The following is a 22,792-nucleotide window of genomic DNA, read 5'->3' as shown; positions in this document are numbered from 1 at the left end:
AACCGTTCGTTCCGCCGCAATGAAAAATTTCCTAGAGTACAAAGTCCGGTTACAAGCCGAATTGAGTAACCTTAACTGTAGAGTATCTTTAACAGCCGATTCTTGGGATAGTGGTTATAAATATCACTATTTATGTGTGACTTGCCATTGGGTAGATGATCAATGGATGTTACAAAAAAGAATAATACATTTCAAAATGCTGGAATACCCACACACCGGCATTAACATTGCTCACCATTTAATGCAAGCAATAGACGAATACAACCTTCGAGATAAAATGATGTCTATGACTTTTGATAATGCAACCTCTATGACATACACAGCTAATCTTATCAAACAAAACTTAACCGATGTACTATTAGACGGTGAAGCTCTTCATACTAGATGTGTTTGCCATGTACTTAACTTATGTGTACAGGATGGAGTTCGGGCAATTGGCCCATACTACAGCAAAATCAGAGATGCTATTATGTCTATTAATAGCTCTAACATGAGATACCAAGAATGGAAGAGTTTTCTAAAACAACAAAAGATAAGGGTAATAAAAATTAGAACCGATTGCCCAACTAGGTGGAATTCCACCTATGACATGTTAACAAAGGCAATTGAGTACAAGGGCCCGTTAACATTATTTTACAACCAAAAATTTCCACAAAATGCTTTGTATGATGATGATTGGAATAACTGTGAAAGATATATGCAATTTTTACAGTTATTATATAACATGACGTATTGTTTTTCTACTGTTTACAATCCTTGTGCTCAAAACTTTCTTTCTAATGCATGCTTACTCGCCCAACTTTTCGCTGATCATCGCGATCAAAGTGATTATGATCAGTATCTTCCAGCAATGGAAAAAAAGTGGCGTAAATATTATAGTCAGATTCCTTTGATTTATATTTTTGCTTCCATATTAGATCCTAGGCAAAAGTATGAAAACACATTTATGTTAGTTGACATTTACTTTCAATGCATGTTTCTTGACGATGATGTAGAAAACTATAAGACTAATGTGAAGGATCAGTTTTTTGCTTTATATAGAGTCTATGAAGCCAAATATGGCACCGTTCCTCGCTCAGGGCCTTCCCAACCATCCAAAAACGTAAGTAAGAAGGCCAAACATTTATTTTCACAAGCTACTAACTTGATTTCAAGGTTTTCAGGTGATTCATCAATCAGGAGAACGCAAAGTGACGTCTCGGAGTTGCAGATGTACCTGAGTTACGACTTCACCAAAGGCATGGACGACGATGAGATAAACAGCCTCGACCTCCTTGCATGGTGGAAACAACAAAGCTCGAAGCATCCAACTTTGGCGGCAATGGCACGAGACATTCTTGCTATCCAAGTTTCCTCCGTCGCCTCCGAACGAGCTTTCAGCGCATCCGGAAGGGTTTTAGACGATAGAAGAACAAGTCTAAAACCCGAAACACTAGAAATGTGCGTGTGTTTCAAAGATTGGTTGGATGCGGAAAATCGCTCACAAGACCGTTCTTACGACCACAACGACAACGAAGAAGGAACCTCCGCTTCCGGTTCAGGTTCGGCTAGTTCCCAATCTATGCAACTAGCTGATGACCTTGAAGGCGAAGGCGAAGACGAAGACGAAGACGAAGACGAAGACGAAGACGAAGACGAGCAAGAAGAAGGAGAAGAAGAATAGACAATTATTGTATATTGTACGATTTTAAAAATATCAATTTTATCATTTTCCAATTTTTGTTTAATACCATCATTGTATGATTTTTATCATTGTTATCATTGTATAATTTTCTCAACTCAAGTAATAATAATATAAAGTACGCATTATTCACATCCAAAGTCCAATTTGCCTTTTTTCCCCGTTTTGTTACAATTTGTAAATTCATATTAAAATAAAATAAAATTATACCAATTACTAATAAATCATAAACATTAAATTTTAAAGTAATAGTATAAAGTAAATATATAAATATAAATATTGAATATACAAATTATAAAACATAAATATTCAACTTATAATTATAAAATTCATAACTTAATAACTTATAACTTATAAGTTATAAACTTATAAGTTACCTTATAAAACTTATAATTATAATTTTATAACTTATATACATTATAAACTTATTAATTAATAATGTTGTCATTAAAAAAATAAAAAAAAAAAAAAAATGAAAACTGCACCAGCCCGCGCAGGCCAGCCCGCAGCCCGGCACGTGGTCGGCACGGCACGAGCCCGCCAGGCACGAGGCCGTGCCGTGCCGTGGGCTGGCCTGTGAAAATGGCCGGCACGACACGGCACGAAATCCTGGGCCCGCCGGCACGACCGGCACGGCACGAACCAGCCTGCGGCCCGCCAGGCACGGCCCGCGGCGGCCCGGCACGGCACGGTGCCCAGGATTACCCACGCTGCCATTGACCGCATAGCCCACATAAACCGCCACTATTCGCTATCAGATGATGTTTAATTCAGATTTTGTATAACCAACATCGTTGATTGTATTACACTAATAAACTTTAAATACGAGTCTATATACAAAAGATAACTATTGAAGATAACATAATGATTTAAATTAGGTTAGGGAGATAATAGACAACTCGATCTATAAGGATATTATTACTTAATCAAAGATATTATATACACATAAATATTACTTCGTAACATCATCAAATACGGACTATATAATTTGAAGTTAGTGATATCAAGGAATTATATCAAGATATAAATTACACCCACTTTTATAAGTGGCTGGACACACAAAATGGGAGGTTACTTTGTTAGTGTTATAGGGATTACTCGGACATTGTTATAGTGGTTTCTTGGTTTAGTGTTTCATAGATTACTTTACTTTTTTGACGAGCGGTCACACTGCACATAAAACATGATGTTTAAATTATGTAGTAAATGTAATGGCTAAATTAATATTGGCAAGAAGATTCAATTAAAAAATTGAAAAATAAATAGCAAAACAAGCTTGAAAAATTGGATATTACTAATAACACATAAATAAATTATATATTAAAAAAAAATATTATTCACCCGTAAGGTTGACCTGAACCCCAAAACACCTGTCAGGGTTGAGCAATTTATGACTCGGGATCTAAAATTATCTGTTCCAAAATGACTAGTGACCCAAACCCAACCTAACCAACTGTCTAATTTTAAGAGTTGATTTTTTTTTTTTCATTAGCCTTTTACGAAGATTCTAGGAGAACGAGGAGTGTAAGTGATTTTTTTTCGAGGGCTTCCAAATAGAGGGTTGTGAGACAATAAAGTCATGTCTCGCAAGGGTAATGTAGGCATTTTAGGCGCCAGTTTAAAGTTGTCTCATTGAATTATCAAATAATATCACAGTTTCAGTGGTACAAAATACACTCTCAGTGGTAAAAAATATTGTCTCAGTATTACTTCAAAAACTCCACTAGAGTTTTAGTGGAACAAAATATAAACTCAGTGGTATTGTCCTCATAAATTTTTGTCCGTTTTTGCACGTGATATATGTCTGAAAAGTTTTAGTGGAGCACACATCACCTTTTTTACTCTTCCTATCTCTCTCCTCCTTTCTCTCTCTTCCTTATACTTTTATGTTATTTTAATAGTTGTGAGACATTTCACCATGTCTCACAACACTCCATTTATACTTCCTCGTTTTCTTCAGCCATTTGACAGTTTGACACTGATTATCTTACCTAAAACATAGTATGCAATTTAACCCACATACTCTTAAACGACAAATAAATACTATCTCCAGATTGTATTTTATGCAACTTTGGAATTTTTTATATCTAAAAAATAATACCCCCAAAGTTACATATAGTACGGTCTGGAGGTAGTAGCAAAAATGGTAATGATCATAGATATAAGATGGAAGAGCTGTACACTAGGGTCAGAACTCTGAAGCATACATGATAATTATTCTAGGATATAATCGAACATTAGTCATTTACGAAATGCCATTGTTAAGAGCACACCTTTTCAATAACACTTTGTTTGGACATAAGGAAATGAAAAGAAGAGAAGAGAAGAGAAGAGAAGAGAAAGGGAGGGGGATAAAGTCTATTGTTTGGATAAAGAATTGGGGGAAGGAAGGGGAAGGAGAGGGAAAGATCCATTTTCCTTCTCTATTTAATAAGCATAATCCTTCCAAAATTGAAGAGATTTGGAGGGAAAATGGAGCTCACATCCCCCTTCCTTTCTTTTCCCTTCCCTTTTTCCTTTTTCCCTTTCCTTCTTTCTTTGTTGTCCAAACAAAGCGTAAAAGATGCTATACAAGAACTCTGATATACAGTTCCTTTTGCAATGTCTTTCCCTAGGGAATCAATAAGTAAAATAGCTCGAACTTCCAGAAAGTTTACACAACTCGTATATGTAGCCAGACCTTCGTTTTGGATGCTTAATCTGCTTGAACTTTTGGGGTAGGAAGTCTCAAGACTTGGGTTCATATTTATCCCTAAACTCTCTTTGTACAACCGATACAGGACTGTGGTCATTAGCAGCAGCAGAAGCAGTCTGGTCCTCCATAGGACTCTCAAGAGAATCCAAAGCCGTCTGCACAAAGGGCCCAACTTGTGTATCAACTATAAAATTTTCCTCCGATAATGGGTGACCATCCTTGGTGTAAGGATCAGAAAGGGGTCACTATGACATCCACAATGTCACACACAAGACAATTACATAACAATTTAATCCGTTCAACCCAAATTTTCACACGACTAAATTAACACATAAAAACAGTGATAATGCAATAGCAAAACCAAGAAATGATAATAACAACACACACGAATTGTACTTGAAAAACCCCTTTGATGTGAAGGATAAAAACCACAGGATCATTTAAGAGTCCACCCTATAATTCTCTTATCGATAAATGAGGGAAAAATAACCCCAAATCAGTCTACAAAGATTCACAACCCACCAACAATCACCAAACAATAAGAGATCAAAAATAGAGAACAAAAGGTGTAAAATTCAGCTAAAAATGCCAAGACCGTCCAACAACAATTCTGAAACCAATGATCAAAACAACGTACGACCATCCAAAATGAAGCATTTGATGTCAAAAACAAGCTTTCCAAATTAGAGGACGATCCAAAGGTGGAATGTTTGGCAACAAATAGTTTTTCTCTTGCGTTTTCTGATTTTTTGCATTGACTTATCCTTACTTTCACCAAGGGTTACCAGCACAAGGCTTACTCAAGAAGCCACAAGTTATACATAAATAAATTTTAACTTATACATAACTAAATATATTTATGTTCTAAGACGCACATGAAATATTGGCAAATGGAAAGTGAGTCGAATTTTCGAGAATAGAGGGAGTAACTTAATTGCTTAATATTCAGTATAAAATTTGTACCCGTATTTTCTTCTAGCTATTTTTTTGACTTTAAAGCTGAATATTTATGTGGTTAATCTTACGTAGTATGTGATTGAATATCTTGGTTTGTTCTATTAGAAAAATCACAAAATCATCAATCATAATTTCTTAATTGACCCTCATTTTTTTTTCAAGGTTTACATTCTTATTGTGTAGTTAGGTCCTGAATGAAGAAGTCCATATGAGGTATCGCTGGGCTTAGAAGCACTTTCATACTTTGTTTAGATTGAAGGAAATGGAGGAAAAGGAAGGGAAGAGAAATGGAGGGATTAATTATCTTTCACTTGGATAACAAATGGGGAATTGGAAGGGAGAGAAATGAAGGGATGAAATTGTAAAAATTTGATCTTTCCAACAATGATGCGATTTGAATAGAAAACTCATTTTTTTTCCCTCCTCTCCCTTTCTCTTCCCTCCCCTTCTTTTCTTTCTCATCATTTTATCCAAACAAAATATCAAAGTCTAAAATAAGATCCTGCATATGGCATATCTACACAAACCTAGGCTTCCGGAAATTACACCTTTGTTAACTAAGAAATGCAAAGCTTACCATTAATGAAAAGCATTGCTATCTTAATAGTCTACCAAGGATTTATTAGATATGGATCATAGCACACATTATATTTTACTTTTTTTCAAGTTCGGATTAGAATTAATTAGAAAAATTAAGTTCAGATCAGATCAGATAAACAAAAATAAGGTGAACTAAGCAACGCTTAGCAGCAATTAAGCAAGCACATATTATAAAGAGTGGAATTAGGATAGGTAAGGAGGGGCATCATCTTAATAATCTAGCTGAACAACGCAGGATAAACAACTGAAGAGAAAACAGACATCTCTAAGTTTTAATCAGAAACAAATAAGGTAGTCGATAATGTATATAGACCTCGTAAGGGAAAATTGGCTCACCAATTTTTAAGTTGTAAAGATGTGATTTCTGAACCCTTCAAGGACCAAAGATAATAATCACATATATAAACCATCTATCAAAAGCATAATAACATCAAATAATTATTTAAAAAACCTAGCTTAAATTCTCTTACATGTGAACTTAATATGTTAGCCCATGATTGTAAAGAAGCAATGTTCTTATGGATATCAGGTTCATCCTGCAACACCCTTTCAATTAACGATAGTTGTATATTGTTCATTAAATTTCTCTTACGTTTCCTTACTTGACTCTCTTCGCCATGTACACTTTCAACCCTTTCATCTTGTTGAACACCTCCACCTTCATTTCTATGTAAATGCTCATTTGGCGATGTATATTCATCATCACCAACTTTCTCATTGGGGTTTTGTCCTCTTGTAGTGCTTGAATCTGATCCACTACTTGTCTCTACATTATAAATCTCCTTTTCAGTCTCGACTATACACTCAGCTAGAGCCTTGATAGCTTTACCTTTACTTGTCTTTTGATCATGCTTTGCACCATCATCTGCTTCAGTAATATCCTCAACGTTGATAATGCAAGAATCGTCCACTCCTGGAAAAACTGAATTACCTTCTCTCAATTTAGAGTGTCGAGACTTATGATCAAAACCAATAGTCCCTCGAAGAGAAGCTGTACAACCTCTCGAATATTGAAGTTCCGAAAAGCAATTATAACAGCAGTCAAGAATTGTGCAGTCAAGATAGGTAGGTCAGGTTTGCAAACAGTTCCTTCCATTTCATGTCAAAGATACACGACATTTACCAGTCCTATATTGACTTCATAATCAACCAGGCCAATAAGTGACTGCAATCGAAAGAAAAAAAGCCTGCAACAGAAAATAAAAAAACGGAACGAATGATTTATTTAACATAATGTCTTCATGGTTTATGACTCTTTGCTTTGAGCTATAATTCATCTCCACATTGGCATACTTAACTAAAGATAGCCAAAGTAGCGCGCAAGGAAGAATTAACATAGATCATTCAGGTTAAAAACCTGCTTAGTAGATGTAGATGTAGAGAATTGGTTAAGAAAATAGAAGCACAAGGAGCAAATTCTAGGGTACTAGATCATTTAACACACTGCATGTAAGACGCCAAATTACCTTAATAGCTGTACATCCTCCTCATTAAGAAAAGTGGGGACTAAGGATTCTGCATGACTCAATAATGAACCTACACAAATTATACCAGATACTCATAAATTATGCAGAAGTTTTTATATCAAAAACTAAAAGAGGTGGTCAGGGAGTTATAGTTACATAGATTCTTGCATATAGTAGCAGCTTTTTGAGGTGCAGGGATGAATGTAAATCCAACCTTTGGATCGCGCCAATCCATCTTCAGACGTTCAAGAAACTTGTGAAGAAATAAATTCTTCTCTTGTATGTAATTTAGATTGAAAGCACAAGTTACATGTTAACTACAAATAATAGTAAGTTGATGAACTTTTAGATGAATGTTTTGATGTACATGAAAAAAAATTAGATTAAGAAAAATTGACCTTTGCAAATTTTAGGCACAAAACAATGAAGATTGGAAATCACTTTAACCAATAGAGAAGTTCGTTGAAGGGCATAAGATGCTTGGGCATTGTTGGTTGGAATATAGTTAGATTCATATGTTTTTACATTTATCATATCTAGTATTGAAGACGAGTCCAAAATCCACCCAACCATATTAAAAGGCTCGTATTCCAGTGAAGCATCTTCTTCCTTTATAGGCAAGTCAGATGAACACCAACTAGCCAAAAACTGTTGGTAAGGAATTGACAGGATTGCTGCCAGCAATTCAGCCTGGACAAAAAATGATGTGCATGACACGAATAGAGAAAATTAGGCATCAAATTGAATATATAAATGCAAAGTGGTTTATAAGACAATTAATATAAAAGTATAATAAGTTTGAAACATGTTATATGGCAAATTTTGCCCCTATTTCTGCAAATAACCATGTACAAATTAAACATGCCAAATCGCCAAGTATAAATTGAAAACGACTATGGGTAAAGGGGAAACCATATGTTAAGTGTACTATTGAATAATTAATAAAACAATAAGGCATGAGAGAGCTCACGAAATATGTTGTAATGTAGGAACGAAAATTTGAATCATCAGAGAAGATATCTGTCAGGCGCAATATATTGAGCTGCAAAAGCCCCCTTGGGTGTGTTTTACCCGAGTGATTCACACGTAGTTTAAGATCCCTGCTAAGCATGGTCTTCAGCAATGTAATAACCTAGTCAATTCATGGATCATTAGCGAAATATAGTAGATCCTTGGTTTTAAAAGTCATATGTGACTAATGTAAATTGCTTTAAAAAATACCTCTACAACAACACACTTTGCTAGCTCTAGGCTTTCGGGAATGCTGGCAACCTCATCCAGATAAGATACGCTTTCTGATTCACAAAAATGCAGCAGCTGCAAAAAGCCAATGCTTCTCAAGTCAAATCAATAGCCCTCTTAGCAATTGCAAATCTGAAGTTCACTGGTTACCATTTTCAGCCAAACTACAGATACTGAACTAACTGAAGTGGAATTATAAGTCCAATTCTAGAGGATCACTTGGAGAAATCTACACTTTTTGGACTTACAATTGATAGAACTCGAGCTTTTAGCCTAGAAACAGCAGCTACCACAGCCAGAGGCTCCTTGAGAATTGGTGAGATATTCAATTTCAAGGTAGCTTGAACTAGCCGAAGGACTCCTCCCTTCCCATATATAACTCCTACATTGATACATAATACAAAACTTTGTAAGAAATATTAAAGCATGGTGGTCCAATTCCAGTAATAAAAATAATACCTATCTGCAAGAAAATCACTTCAAACAAATATCATAAGGATTACAAATGCCAAGTACGAAATTTCTTTCTTTTTCATTCATTTTTTTTAATAAACTGATGTCTGATCCTTCTAGATATTATGACAACCAGCAACTTCACCATAGCTTCCTCTTACCCCCCATTCATATCTAAATGTCATAACATAAAATATCATCACGGTCAAAGCTCCCTGGATACATACCTTGACAAAAAATGTATACTAGAGAAGAACACTGGAAAAAATGAGCCTATTAATCATGCTTCCTTTGCAATATTTAACAACCCAAGAAAACAACCAATGTGACATCAAAGAGAAGCTAGACACATGAAATTTGTCCTTTACATTTAAATGTTTAAACATGCGTCAGGAACCATCAAATCAAGCGAAGCTCATATGTGCTTCGAACAAAACACCATAGCTACTTTAAAATGAAAACACAATGATATGCAAATGGAAAGCTCCTTGTTTCTTGTGTAGTCATCCTTGCCACATATTCATGTGAGATGGTACTTCTTAGATGTGGTTCTACTTGAAAAAAGCCAGCCACCAAGCATGATTGAAAGAGAACAGGATAATATAATAGATTAATAAATGTTTTTTTTTTAAATATAGAAATAGTGAAAACCTTATTCTTGAGAAGGCATTCTTGAAAAGACTTATTTTGGAATAATGACTGGAGAAACTACAAAGAAGCCTCACATTGCTGGCAACAGAAGTTGACTGCCTTTTCAATGCCTAGACTAGAATTCGAGTGAAACTCATTCTCCTTTGCTGACAACTTTGTTTGAAGGAAGTTGATATTCACGCGAACTGCTCCAAAGGCTGCATCTATATATATGTCAGCCTTTAAAGAAAGACTTGTTTAGCCATTCTTAATGTCAAAATGTTATCAGCTTTGAATTGTTTAACATCAAATTGACGGAGTACAACATTATACCTTAGGATGTGCCTGGAGAACATAAGTGAGATCACTCCATTGTGACGAAATGCAAGCAGTGAGTAGATACATACTACAAGGTACAAGTGCCGAGTACAGAAGTGGTATAGCACCAGCATAACTATATCTCTAGATCATGCAAGAGTAAATTCAATTTCACATATCAGTTGCATCATCGAATAGTCTAATAAATAAATATATACAAGAATTCAAAATTGTTTCCTATAAAACAGCTATTCATTATTTGAAATTTCAATATATACATTAACCAGTACTAGGAGCAACAAGAAGGCAGAAGGTTGAGATGCACTGACTTAGATCTTCTTTCTACCTCCTACGTTACATATTAGTTGCAACTTTGAAATTTTTTATGTCTCACAAATAATACTCTGAAATTGCAAATAATATATAACAGAGGAAGTATTTCACTTTAGTTCTTTTTCGTTCTAAACATCATATATGTTATTGCTGTTGATATCGGGCCACCAAATGATCATAACATAACCAGAACATAGACCACAAGTCTTATTAAGGAACATAATCCAAACTGAGAATTTGTAAAAAGATTTAATGGAACAATAAAGAATCTCCTTGCAGCATTTTGGATATGATGTAGAATTATCATGAACATAATTAATCGAGTTAATGAAGGTAGAGAACCTGTTTACAGCAGAAAATGAGTACATAGAACACTAAATCAAGCAGTTGTTTTGACACTTTCATATCGTCGAGCAAGATTTGTAGAATGAAACAACTGTTAACACACACGAAATCATTACCATGCATGTTAACTCAATGTTTTAGTATGATTTAACCTATTGAAAAAATCGGTTTAGTTTTCCTCCAAAAACTCATTTAAATGAAGGAAACTTTTTAAGTTTCTAACAAAAGGATTATTAGGCAGCTCGGGAAATTCCCTGTTAACGAATTTTGTGGGCACAACAAAATTTCCTATTTCTCATGAGGGTATTTTCGTAAATAAATCAACAGCTTTTTCATCATTATGGGCTCCACAATTAAACAAAATTGTTGGTTTATTTACGTGCCATATGAAAACAAGTTTCTCATTACGAGAAAATGGGGCATACTCTTAAAATAGTAAGAACATTTATAGGGGACAATACAAAAGGAGTATACAATTGAAAGGTTACATATTAACCAAAATGTTACTGACCTGTTTAAGCTTAGAGTGTCGAGTAGCTATTTCACATAAAGAATATAAAAGCCGAAGTCCAGATAATAAGTGTTTCAATGAGGCTTCGTCTCCTTGGGAGGACTATAGCACAGCAGTAAGGTGTGAAGGAAGGAGTCGAGCGAGTTTGTGCATATCAATCTGAAAGAAAAATCCCCTTCATGTAAAAATGTAGCACATAATTTGGCTCATATTCAACCTTTGGAAATTTGTCAAAGAGTGGGAAATTTTTAATCTGAAAGAAAACTACAATATTGACTTTTCCCATATGTGCCTCTTTATATAAATTATTATACCGTAGTAAAAGTAAGATGAAGACATAAAAGAAAAAGCCCTTTGTTTTTTAGTTGCACCACTTATTGTTTATGGATGTATTTTTTAAATGCATCACTTCTATACTTAGTAAATTTATACTATATTTTTTCATTTATTTCTTTTACTTTAAACTCCGCTCAAATTATTTAACCATTTCTCTCTCTTCTATGGTCTCCACTTAAATAATAAAAATATATATCATCTCTCACATAGTTGCTTTTTCATGGTACCCATTTTACTTTTACTTTAATAATATTTTATTTACTTACTCACAATATTATATTACTCTCCAAAAACTTTGTGCAAACACAAGTGATGCAAATAAAAAAACGGAGGAAGTATGTGAGAGTGGATAATTTATTTTTATTACTACGTATTTAAGTGGGGAAAATGAAAGAGAGAAAAATGATAAAATAATTTGTGTAGAGTTTAAAGTAAAAGAGATAAATGATAAAATAGGAGTAGTATAAAGTCACCAAAAATAGAAATGATGAATTTAAAAAAACTCAAATTTTAAAAAATGGCCGGTGTACAATACTTATTGTGTGGCGCGGCCCAATTTGAGGAATTATTGCCCTCTTCTCACTGTCAGCTTTTGAGATTTTTTATTTTACTTTTTTTTAATTTATATCTCTTTTTGATTTTTTCTTCTGCTCCTAAAACTCTTTTTAAATTTTTTCTCTCTCCTTTTTTCCTTTCTATGAGTATATTTGTGGTTTTTATTTAATTATAATCTCCTTATCCTCTCCCTCCTCTTCATTGCATTTTCATTTTACCTTTTCTCCTTTTTTCTTTCTCATGTTAATTTTTTTAGTAGAATCAACTCAATTGGTAAATAAAAAATCTTTGAAGAAGAAAAAAGTTATAGTGAAAATGTGTCCTATTGAAGATTGTAATGAAGAATGTTTTTTCTCATGTTCAGCGTTTTGTAATGAAGGTTTGATAACCATTTTTTTTATTTTGTTTTTGTTTTCACTTTTTTATAGTGTTTGATTCTGCAATGGTGAAGAAGAAGAGTACAAAGAAGTCATTAGATGCTAAAGGTTCAATTCAGTTTTTTTATGGGTCACTTTTATGTATAAAATGGGTAACTTTTGAGCATAAAAAGATATCTTTTGTGAATTGAAAAGGTAACTTTTATGAATGAAAAGGGTACATTTTGTGGGTAGAGAGACTAATTTTTATGCAAGAAAAGGTCACTTTTGTGAAAAAATGATTACTTTTATGAAAAAAATGAGTCATTTTATGTGAAAAAAGGTCACTTTTGTAAAAAAAAAAGGTCACTTTTCGCAAAATGTTCGATGTACAATAAAATTATTGTAAACCGGAGACATGCAAAAGTTTTTGTTAAAAAAAAAACATCCATAAATGAAAAGTGATGCAAATAAAAAAAACGGAGGGAGTATCAATGATGACCTTGTCATTTTCCTATCATTAACGGTCACCGTTAGTGGGGCCTCCTTTGCACTTTAAATTTTTTTTTTCTCGATTTAAGTGCTAAAAAAAATGTTTTGTTAAAGATTTTATGGGTCATTTTAAACCATAAGAAATCAAATTGAGCTCATATTTGACAAAAAAAAAATAATAAATAAAAAAAATAAACGTAAAAGACTTGTTTTATGAATTTTAATTTTAAATGCAAAAATCTGAATTCGAAATTGAGGCTTTTACGGTTGCTTTTTTTTTTCCTAATATGGATTCAATTTGAATTCATAAGAGTCAAGTGGTCCCTAAAACCTTTAACAGAATTTTCTAGCAAGCATATCGAGAAAAAAAAACTACAAAGTGGACCCATTAATGGTGACTGTTAACAGTAGGATAACGTCAAGATTACTACTGATATTCAATTGTACTTGAAGGTTACACTATGTAACTTTTAAAAAGAGGGATCACAACTGGGAAAATTTCCAGCAAAATAAATAAATAAATAAATAAATTCAATACTAAAGGGTTATAGACTTTGTTTGGTAGGGTGTAAAACCTTTTTTTGCGTAAAATGAAATTTTATGTACAACATTTTATAATAAACTGTAAAAATACATTGGGGAAAAAAGAGTGGAAGGGAAAGGGAAAGGACAGATAGGAGGAAAGGTAAAAAATTGCTAAGTAAAGAAAGAGAAAATGATGTAAAACATTTTACAACCTACCAAACAGAGCAATAGCTAGCGTAAAATAGGCTAAGTAATCTTTCTATTTTGTAGCGTATGTCACTTGACAAAACCAATAAATATCATGGTAAATTTTGATGCAAACCTACTTTTAATCCTTTATTTAAGCTGTAATATACTATACTAGTACTCTCGTAGAACTTAAGAAGAAAATTGAATCACTTCTTACATTGAGGCCCCTTTTGAATTTCCCAGAACAATTTGAAACTAAGGGAGGTTATGAATATTACTCCATCCGTCCCCAAATAAGTATTACTCCATCTACTTCCTCCTTTCATTTTAGTTGTAACAAAATGGTATTATTTGTGAGATAAAAAAAAATCATTTGTTGCAACAAAAAAGAAACAGGGGTAGTAATAATTTTGTCCCTACATAAAACTTTTATTTCACCTCTATTTTTTTTTGATTGAAATTCTTGATGAGGAGCCTTAGCTTGTGAGAAATGGAAATGGTGACCTTTTTGAAAATGAACTGTACAAATTGACCCTATAAAAGAAAATTATCTCACTAATAACCTTATTTTTATAAATAGTGAATTAAAATTAATTAATTATGGTTAGATTTATTTTAAAAAAATAATAAAAAAATAATCTAACCACCAACCCAGCCACCCCCACCATCACCTCTGCCCCTACCTGCTGCTAGCCCACTCTTTCCCCCTCCCCTTCACTCCCAACACCCAGGAATCATTCCCCCCATCAGTGACCTTACCCGATATCCTATCCCCCACCTCGACCCTTCACCCCCTCCGATTTCCCGACCGCCGCCTTCCTAGAACCCCATACCCAGGTCATCACTCTTCCCTCTTTGTCCTTTGACCACGACCACCACCAACCCAGAACGCCAAACCCATGATCCCCCTCTCTTTCTCCCCCACCTAGATCGAAACCCAAACCCATGACGACCCTCCCTTTCTCTCCTTTGCCAAGACTTAAGCCACAACCCGTGACCCAAACCACCTCCATTAGGGTTTCGATTGAGATGGGGTGGCTGGGGTTAGGGTTTTGGTAGGGATGAAGATGAAAATAAAGTTATAAGTAGGGTAATTTTACGCAATTTCTATGTTACTCCCGGAGTACCGTCAGCATGGTACTCCGGGTTCCAAAACAACGGCGTTTCTGCTGCTGGGGCGTTAAGTATATAATCAACCTGCTCTTTCTCCATTATCACTTCTTCCCAATTTTCTCCCTTCTTGATATACTTTTTTCCCTCTATTTTTTCAATTGCAAATTTTTCTCTCCGATTTTTCTCTCAAATCAATCACTCTTTTTCCTCTTTTCATCAATTACTTTTCTTAATTGAATATGATTTTGCGAAATTTGCTAGGTATTGAGGCCGATGATGCTTGTTGTACTGAATTTGCTCTTGTTGATTTTGATGCGGAAATCATTGCAGAGCAAGTGGACGACCATGAATTTGATTCATCATCAGCAGGTGAAGCTTTTAAATTTTATTCAAATCAATTGATCGTGATTTTCATGAATTGGATGTTATCTTTTTTAATTATATGTTATTTTTGTAAGATATTGATGTTATTCTTTTTTTTTCAGTAACGTTAAATTAAAGTTATTTTTAATGAAGTATATGTTATTCTAAAATTGTAGATTGCATGAATTGGATGATATTTTGTAGATAACTTACGTTATTTTTTTTTTAAAGAAATTGATGTTATTCTCTTTTTTCAATTAATAATTAAATGTTACTTTTAATAAAGTATATGTTATTCTTAAATTTTAAATTGCATGAACTAGATGTTATTTTGTAAGTAACGTATGTCATTTTTTAAGAAATTGATGTTATTATCTTATTTTTAGTAATGCAGATTAATTAACAAATAAATGTTATTTTAATGAAGTATATATGTTATTCTAAAAGAAGTTTTTGTTATTTTGCATATTTGATGATTCTTTCAGTTGGTCAACACGTTTACTCAGAAGCAGATACATCTGAATTGCTTGATGCTGAAGTCAAGGATGCTGATGAAGCATATAATCTGTATAACAATTATGCTTATAGGCTTGGATTTAGTATTCGGAAAGGGAAGACAAGGCCTCGAAATGATGGGACTGTATGTGCAAGGGAGTTTGTTTGTTCAAAAGAAGGGTTTAAAAAACAAAGTCTTCCAAAGCGATATACTAAGACAGATTTTAGGACTGGATGCAAAGCTCATGTACTGTTTGCTGTTGATAAGTCAGGTGTCCATCGTTGTAAAAGACATGTTATGGACCACAACCACAAATTGGTTGATGTTGATAAAAGACATTGGTTAAGATCTCAAAGAAATGTAAGTAAGGATCAATTGGATATGTTCACTTCTTGGAAAGACAATGGTATGGGTGTAAGTGATGCATATCGATTTGTTAGGAAAGAGAGTGGTGGTTTTCAATCAGTTGGTTGTGTTGTTAAATATGTTTATAATGCAGTAGGAAAGCAGAAGAGAAAGAAGATTGAAGGTTGTGACACTAAGCAGTTGTTAAAGATGTTTGCTGAGAGGCAAGCTAAGGAGACTGACTTCTACTATGATTTGGAGCTTGATGAGAAAGGGCACATCATTAGTTTCTTTTGGAGAGATGGGATTATGAAACGAGATTATGAAATTTTTTCAGATTTGCTAGTGTTTGATACAACTTATCGAACCAATAAATATGCCATGATTTGTGCTCCGTTTGTGGGAATGAACCACCGCAATAAAAATGTCATGTTTGGAGTTGGGTTTCTTTTGAATGAAAAGCATGATTCTTTCATTTGGCTGTACAATACATTTCTAAGATCTATGGGACAAATTCAGCCTATAACTATCATGACGGATCAATGTCAATCAATGGCCAAAGCTATTTCTATTGCTTTCCCTAATTCTTGTCATCGTCTTTGTACTTGGCATATTGGTAAAAATGCAACAAAGAATATTCCTCACTTAAAAGCTTTGAAAGGATTTAACAGTATCTTCAACTATGTCTTGAAGTATACTGATACAGAAGCAGAGTTTGAGCATTACTGGGCAAGGTAATTATATTTAGTATTATTTAGTTCATGTTATTCTGATTAGTGTTTCATATTATTTTATTTTTAGAATATGTTAGCTCGTGTATAATTACATGTTATTTTATGTGGGCAAGTTATTTTTAATGCATGAATATATCATGTTATGTTGAATCTTTTTAATGTTATTTATTTTAAAGTTTCATGTTATTTTATTTTTATACGAATTATAATATTACTGCACTTATGGCTTTTTAAGCTGCTTGAGCTGCACTTCCTGAAAAATAAAAAACACAAAATCTATTAGAAAAATAAAATAACAAAAGGATTGATGAAAATAACATGAGTTGTACTTACATATTTAGTTTGTAATCCGCAATCCCATTCTGTGTAATCATCATTGTTAGTTTTTCTCTTCTGTTTTTTCAACTTTGCTGCACATTGTTTATCTCCATCTTCATTATCATCTCCTACACCAAATTAAATGCAACAACTCAAAAATTAACAAAAATTAAACCCTAATTAGCAAAATAATTTTTAGCAGCAGTCGTCTTGGTAGCTGAAGATTCAATAGAAGCAACAGTAGAAGCCTTCGCGGCCGCCATTAAAGCTCTGCATTTACCTCCGATTGCTCTCAAAGTCGCCATTGATGAAGAACAATAAAGCTGATAAAAAAATAATTTACAATTAATCAAATACTTACTTCTCTTGATGTCGTTTAAAGTATTTTAGGTTAGTTTTGGGCATGCTTGAGGAGAATTTTTGTCTTCGATGGATGCAATTTAAGAATTTTCAAGAGTTTCAAATAGTGAAATAGAGAGAGAAAAAAGAAGAGCGATTTTTTGAAACTGAAAAATAGATATGCTTTTCCTCCGTATTTTTATATATAAGGGTATGTTTTTATGTTATTTCGTTTTGGTTATTCGTTATTTCACGAAATAAATTCTAGCGCGCTTTTTTTAAGCTGGGTTTTTAGCCCATTTATAATTTCGTTTTTATAATTCATTTTCAGGGTGATCACCATTTCCGTGTCTCAAAAATTGAGGGTCACCATTGATTTGTGTGAGTTTGTGATCAATCAAACTTCATTTTCTTCACTTAGGTATTGTTTGGTTTACAAAAGAATTGATTTCTTATGGGCATTTGTATCTCATGGAAATTTAAAATCCCACATTAAATGTTCTAGGAATTAACTAAACTTGTGAAATTTATATATAGGTATTTACAAATCATGAGAATTTTGAGTTACCAGCGAGACCTTGGTAATCAAATTTCCATGTTTTATAGGCATTGAGAATTCTCATGATTGTATACTTTCCAGATTTCACTTTTTATGGTCTATCAAACAAAGCCCCTCATTTTCAAATTCATAAAAAATTTCAGTTCTTTCATGCCATTTTTTATGTGCAACCAAACAACACCTGCAGAGATAAATCATTTATTGTAATATATATATATATATATATATATATATATATATATATATATATATATATATATATTGTCACTTTTAACCAATCAAACCCCATCTTACCAAACCCCTTTTACAAAAATGTGAAAATTAAGATAATCAACTCACCTGCAGAGATAAACCATTTGCTGTAATATGGATAATTGAGAAGTTTTCAGAGTCCTTTAACAACTTACTGAGGTCCTGAGAGTTAAATCTCTGTAACTCCTTTACTTTTGTGAACATGTCAATATCCTGCAAAACATTGAAGTGTCATACATTTTGAAGGGACAAAGAAAATGAGGTACTACTTGAAAAAACAACCTACATTAACTAGAAACTCTTAAGTCAATATGCTGCCTATAAATGCAAATAGAATGGAAATATCTACATGAACCTACAAACTAATGACTAATTTGACTTAACTTTTGTTCTCTATATGAAAAACATAGCCTATATCTTTTATTCTCATCTATTTCCTAACACCTGGTAGGCTGGTACGATGGGTTGATTGCAGATTATGCCATGATCATTACTATGCAAATTTGATTTTAAAGTTGCGAGTTATTACAATAGTTAACTATTGGAGGCTTAACATTTGAAACCATTGTAATAATAATCATAATAATAACTAATGTTTAATAATGATAATAATAATAATAATAATAATAATAATAATTAATATTTAATAATTACTATTTAATAAATAATACTTAATAATAATTAGTAATTATTAATAATAAAAATAATAATAATAATAATAATAAATATTTAATATTTAATAGTAACAGTAACAATAACAATAATATTTAATGAATAATAATAATAATAATAATAATAATAATAATAATAATAATAATAATAATAATAATAATAATAATAATAATAATAATAATAATAAGGGTTATCTGACTTTATTCCTGAACGGGTTGTGGCTAATGCAGCTCATCGGAAGCGGGTTAAGTATGAGGCTCGTTGTCAGGCGATTGGATATGGGTTCATTCCCTTCACCTTTTCTTCGTTTGGTAAATTAGAGAAAGAGTCTGCTGCGTTGCTTAAGCGAGTTCAGAGGTTCTCTTCGACGCAAGACATTGAAGCACGTGCTACAGCTCATATTTTTACTAGGGTAGGCTTTGCTATAGCTAGAAGAGTGGGGGCCCAGATTGTATATCGGCTTCCCACTAATTTATTGTAGGTTGTATGACTTTTGTTTTTGAGATATAATAATAATAATAATATTTAATATTTAATAATAATAGTAAAAATAATAATTAATAATAATACTTACAAATATTTAAATTTAATGATAAATAATAATAATAATAATAATAATAATAATAATAATAATACTCTATTACCGGGGTGGTTAATCTCTTTCTAGCTGGAAGATGTCCTATGGAATTAGGAGAGTATATTGCTAATGCTCCTCTTACACCACTTAATAAGCCCAGTGGTGGTATTCGTCCTATTGCTGTGGGTACGGTTTGGCGGTGTCTAGTTTCGAAGGTGGGTGTTGTTATGGTTTGTCAATCTTTAGGGAGTTACTTTGATGGTCTTCAATTTGGTGTTAGGGTCTCTTCAGTTGGTGAGGTAATTCATCATGCAGTGAATCAGTTGATGGAGGGTCGTGGTTCTGACGTTGGTCTTTCTATGTTGTTGGTGGATTTTCAAAACGCCTTCAATCTAGTTGATCGTTCGATCATGTTACATGAAGTACGTCGCCGTTGTCCAGGCATTTCACGATGGGTTGAATTATGCTATTCTAATCTAGCCAGATTATATTATGGGGACCAAACCTTATGGTCATCTCAAGGGGTGATCCCCTTGGTCCTTTGCTTTTTTCATTGGTTTTACAACCCCTGGTGTGTAAAATCTGAGAGACTTTTGATGTATGTTTTCAGGCTTGGTATTTGGATGACGACACTATTATTGGTGACACGTTGGTGATGGGGAAGGTTTTACAGTTGATTATGGAGGAAGGGCCTCGTTATGGGTTACATCTTAACGTGGAAAAAACTGAAGTTTTCTAGCCTACTGAAGACCCTCAAAGCAGACATGATGGTGTCTTTCCACCTAAAATTGCTCGACCTTTGCATGGTGTTAAGTTTCCTGGTGGTCCTGCTAGTTCCGATTCTAGTTTTAGTGGTGAGCTTGTGATGTAGAGGGTGACTAAGACCATTGCCCTTATGGATAAGGTCGCTATGCTGGATGATCTTCAGTTTGAGCTATTGTTACTTAGGGCATGTACAGGAGTTTCTAAACTCTACTTTGCATAGCGTACTTGTCCTCCTAGTACTTTTGAGGTGACTCAGTGTACTTTCGATGGGGCTCTTCGATCTTCCTTGGAGCGTATTGTTAATGCTTTGGGGCCTGGGTTTAGCGACTGCTAGTGGCGGCTTGCCACCTTACCATTTGCGTTTCGAGGGCTTGGTGTTTATTCCGCAGGTGATGTTCGTCACTATGCTTTTCTTACTTCTCATTTGCAGTCAGTTAGGTTGCAGACACAACTTCTACGGCATGCTGGTGTTGTTGGTCTTGGACGAGCCTTTGAGGATGCGCTGGGTCTGTTTAATGGAATAGTGGAGTTCGACATTTTGAGTAATCCTAGTGAGGTAGCTGCCCCTAAACTCATGAAGAAATTGGAAGATATGTATTTCACAAAGGTTACAGCTTTAGCAAAATCTGCTTATTCTTTAACTCCTCGGCAATCAGCATTATGGAAATCACAGCAAGGAGATCACAACTCTACTTGGATTAGGGCGGTCCCTATTTCGGGGTTGGGTCAAACGATGAATTCCAAGACTTATCGATGTGTGTTGTGCTACCGGTTAGGTGTTCCATTGTTCTCTATCACGATGCCATGCTATGCTTGTTCAAGGGTTTTTACTAGGGATATTTTCGGTGATCACGCGGTGTCTTGTGCTGGTATTATGGGCATTAAACATCGACATAATGTTGTTTGGGATACCCTTGTTGATGTTTGCTATCGGTAAGGAATTTTCAGCTAGAAAGGAGGTGGACATTGGGTTATCTGGAGGGAACAACAGGGCTCACAAACCTGCAAATGTGTTACTTTTGTTAATGGGATCGTGGTCGTGATGTCTATGTTGACTTGACAGGGTTTTCTCCTTTGACACAGTCTGGGATTTTTGATTTTGTTCCCGGACGGGTAGTGACTAATGCGGCAATTAGATATGGCTTCCTACTTTTCTCTTTCTCTTCTCTTTGGGAGTTAGAAAAGGACGTTGTTGCATTGCTAAAGCGGATCCAGAAGTTCTCGAAGACTCAGGATATTGGGGCGCTTGCTGCAGCTCATATGTTTACTAGGATCGGCTTTTCTATAGCTAGAGGAGTGGGGGTCCAGATTGTATCTCGGCTTCCCACTAATTATAGGTTGTATAACTTTGTATGTTTTTGAGATATAATAATAATAATAATAATAATAATGATAATAATAATAATAATAATAATAATAATAATCTATACTAAAGTAATCACCAGCATTATTCCTAAAGTACACGTATCGCACACATGACAAAAATTTTCCCTTCAATATTTTTTTATTTTTTTATTTTTACATTAAACAATAACATGATAAGAATAAAGTTATCTAACAAAATTTTTTTAAGGTAGACCTTAAATAAATTCAAATTTTAGAAAAAATAATTTATAAGACATTTTATTTAAACTAATTTCATTTTAATTAACTTTTATTATATAAAAGTTTTATTATTATAAATTCGTGCATTGCACTGGGCAAAAACTAGTAGGGATGGATATCCAAGTGGGGATGGGGTAGGGATGGTTTTGGAATTGCATCTATCGGGGCGAGGATATGGATGAATTTTGGACTCGTCGCGGGGATGGGGATGAAAATTTTAGGTGGGCATGAAGATGGGAAGGCCAACCTCAGCCCCGCCCCGCCCTGCCCTACCCCATTGACATCTGTATGACTACTCTACTCTGCGGATCCCTACTCTATTATGTCAGAATCTCAAAAGAACAAGACCTATGAATGGTAAGACTTATTGTTGTGTTCTTTGCTACCGATTGGGTGTTCCTTTGTTCTCCGTTTCGACACCATGTTCTGCTTGTTTAAGAATTTTTGATGGAGATATTTATAATTATGGGAATCGTGCAGTTACTTGTACTGTGTTGGAATGGTGGATATTAAACATCGACATAATATTGTTTGTAATACCCTTATTGATATTTGTTTTCTGTTTGAGAAATCTAAAAGAAAAGAGGTTAACGTTGGGTTGAATGGAGGGAACGATGAGACTTTTCTACCAGCAAATGTGTTACTTTATTCTTGGGATAGAGGTTTTGATATGTGTGTGTTGACTTGATGGGGTCTACTCTTTTTACACAATCCGGGTTGTATGACTTCCTTCCTGTTCGTGTTGTGTCGGTTGCACTCAGCAAAAGCGGGACAAGTATGGGTCGCATTGTACGACTATTGACTATGTTTTTGTTCCTTTCTTCTTTTCTTCGTTAGGGTAATTAGAGAAGGATGTTGTTGCATTGTTGACTGGGTTCAAACGTTCGCTAAGACTTAGGATATTAGTGCTCGTGCAACTGCTCACATCTTCAACAGGATCAGGTTCGCTATAACTATTTGGGTGGGGGCC

General features: G+C 34.1%; 1 protein-coding gene and 1 pseudogene across 1 annotated transcript; one reads left to right on the top strand and one right to left on the bottom strand.

Annotated features, from left to right (window-relative positions):
- Nucleotides 1-4,408: 4,408 nt before the first annotated feature.
- LOC110709950 lies at nucleotides 4,409-18,434 on the bottom strand (annotated as a pseudogene).
- LOC110709981 (protein FAR1-RELATED SEQUENCE 5-like) lies at nucleotides 14,391-17,921 on the top strand. Its single transcript, XM_021888238.1, has 3 exons — nucleotides 14,391-15,166; nucleotides 15,646-16,735; nucleotides 17,724-17,921. Exons 1-3 carry the CDS (start codon nucleotides 15,037-15,039, stop codon nucleotides 17,902-17,904), a joined length of 1,401 nt encoding a protein of 466 aa, XP_021743930.1. The 5' UTR covers nucleotides 14,391-15,036; the 3' UTR covers nucleotides 17,905-17,921.
- Nucleotides 18,435-22,792: the final 4,358 nt, after the last annotated feature.

The sequence above is a fragment of the Chenopodium quinoa genome, unplaced genomic scaffold (genome assembly GCF_001683475.1).
Source record: "Chenopodium quinoa cultivar QQ74 unplaced genomic scaffold, ASM168347v1, whole genome shotgun sequence".
Taxonomy (NCBI): domain Eukaryota; kingdom Viridiplantae; phylum Streptophyta; class Magnoliopsida; order Caryophyllales; family Amaranthaceae; genus Chenopodium; species Chenopodium quinoa.
This window is presented reverse-complemented; position numbering and strand designations above follow the sequence as displayed.

What these genes read in the sequence shown, in the direction of transcription:
- LOC110709981 (XM_021888238.1), top strand. Translation starts at nt 15,037, where the DNA reads ATGATTTTGCGAAATTTGCTAGGTATTGAGGCCGATGATGCTTGTTGT. An exon ending in ATTTGATTCATCATCAGCAG is followed by an intron (nt 15,167 to 15,645) that starts GTGAAGCTTTTA and finishes TGATTCTTTCAG; the next exon opens with TTGGTCAACACGTTTACTCA. An exon ending in TTTGAGCATTACTGGGCAAG is followed by an intron (nt 16,736 to 17,723) that starts GTAATTATATTT and finishes ATTCATTTTCAG; the next exon opens with GGTGATCACCATTTCCGTGT.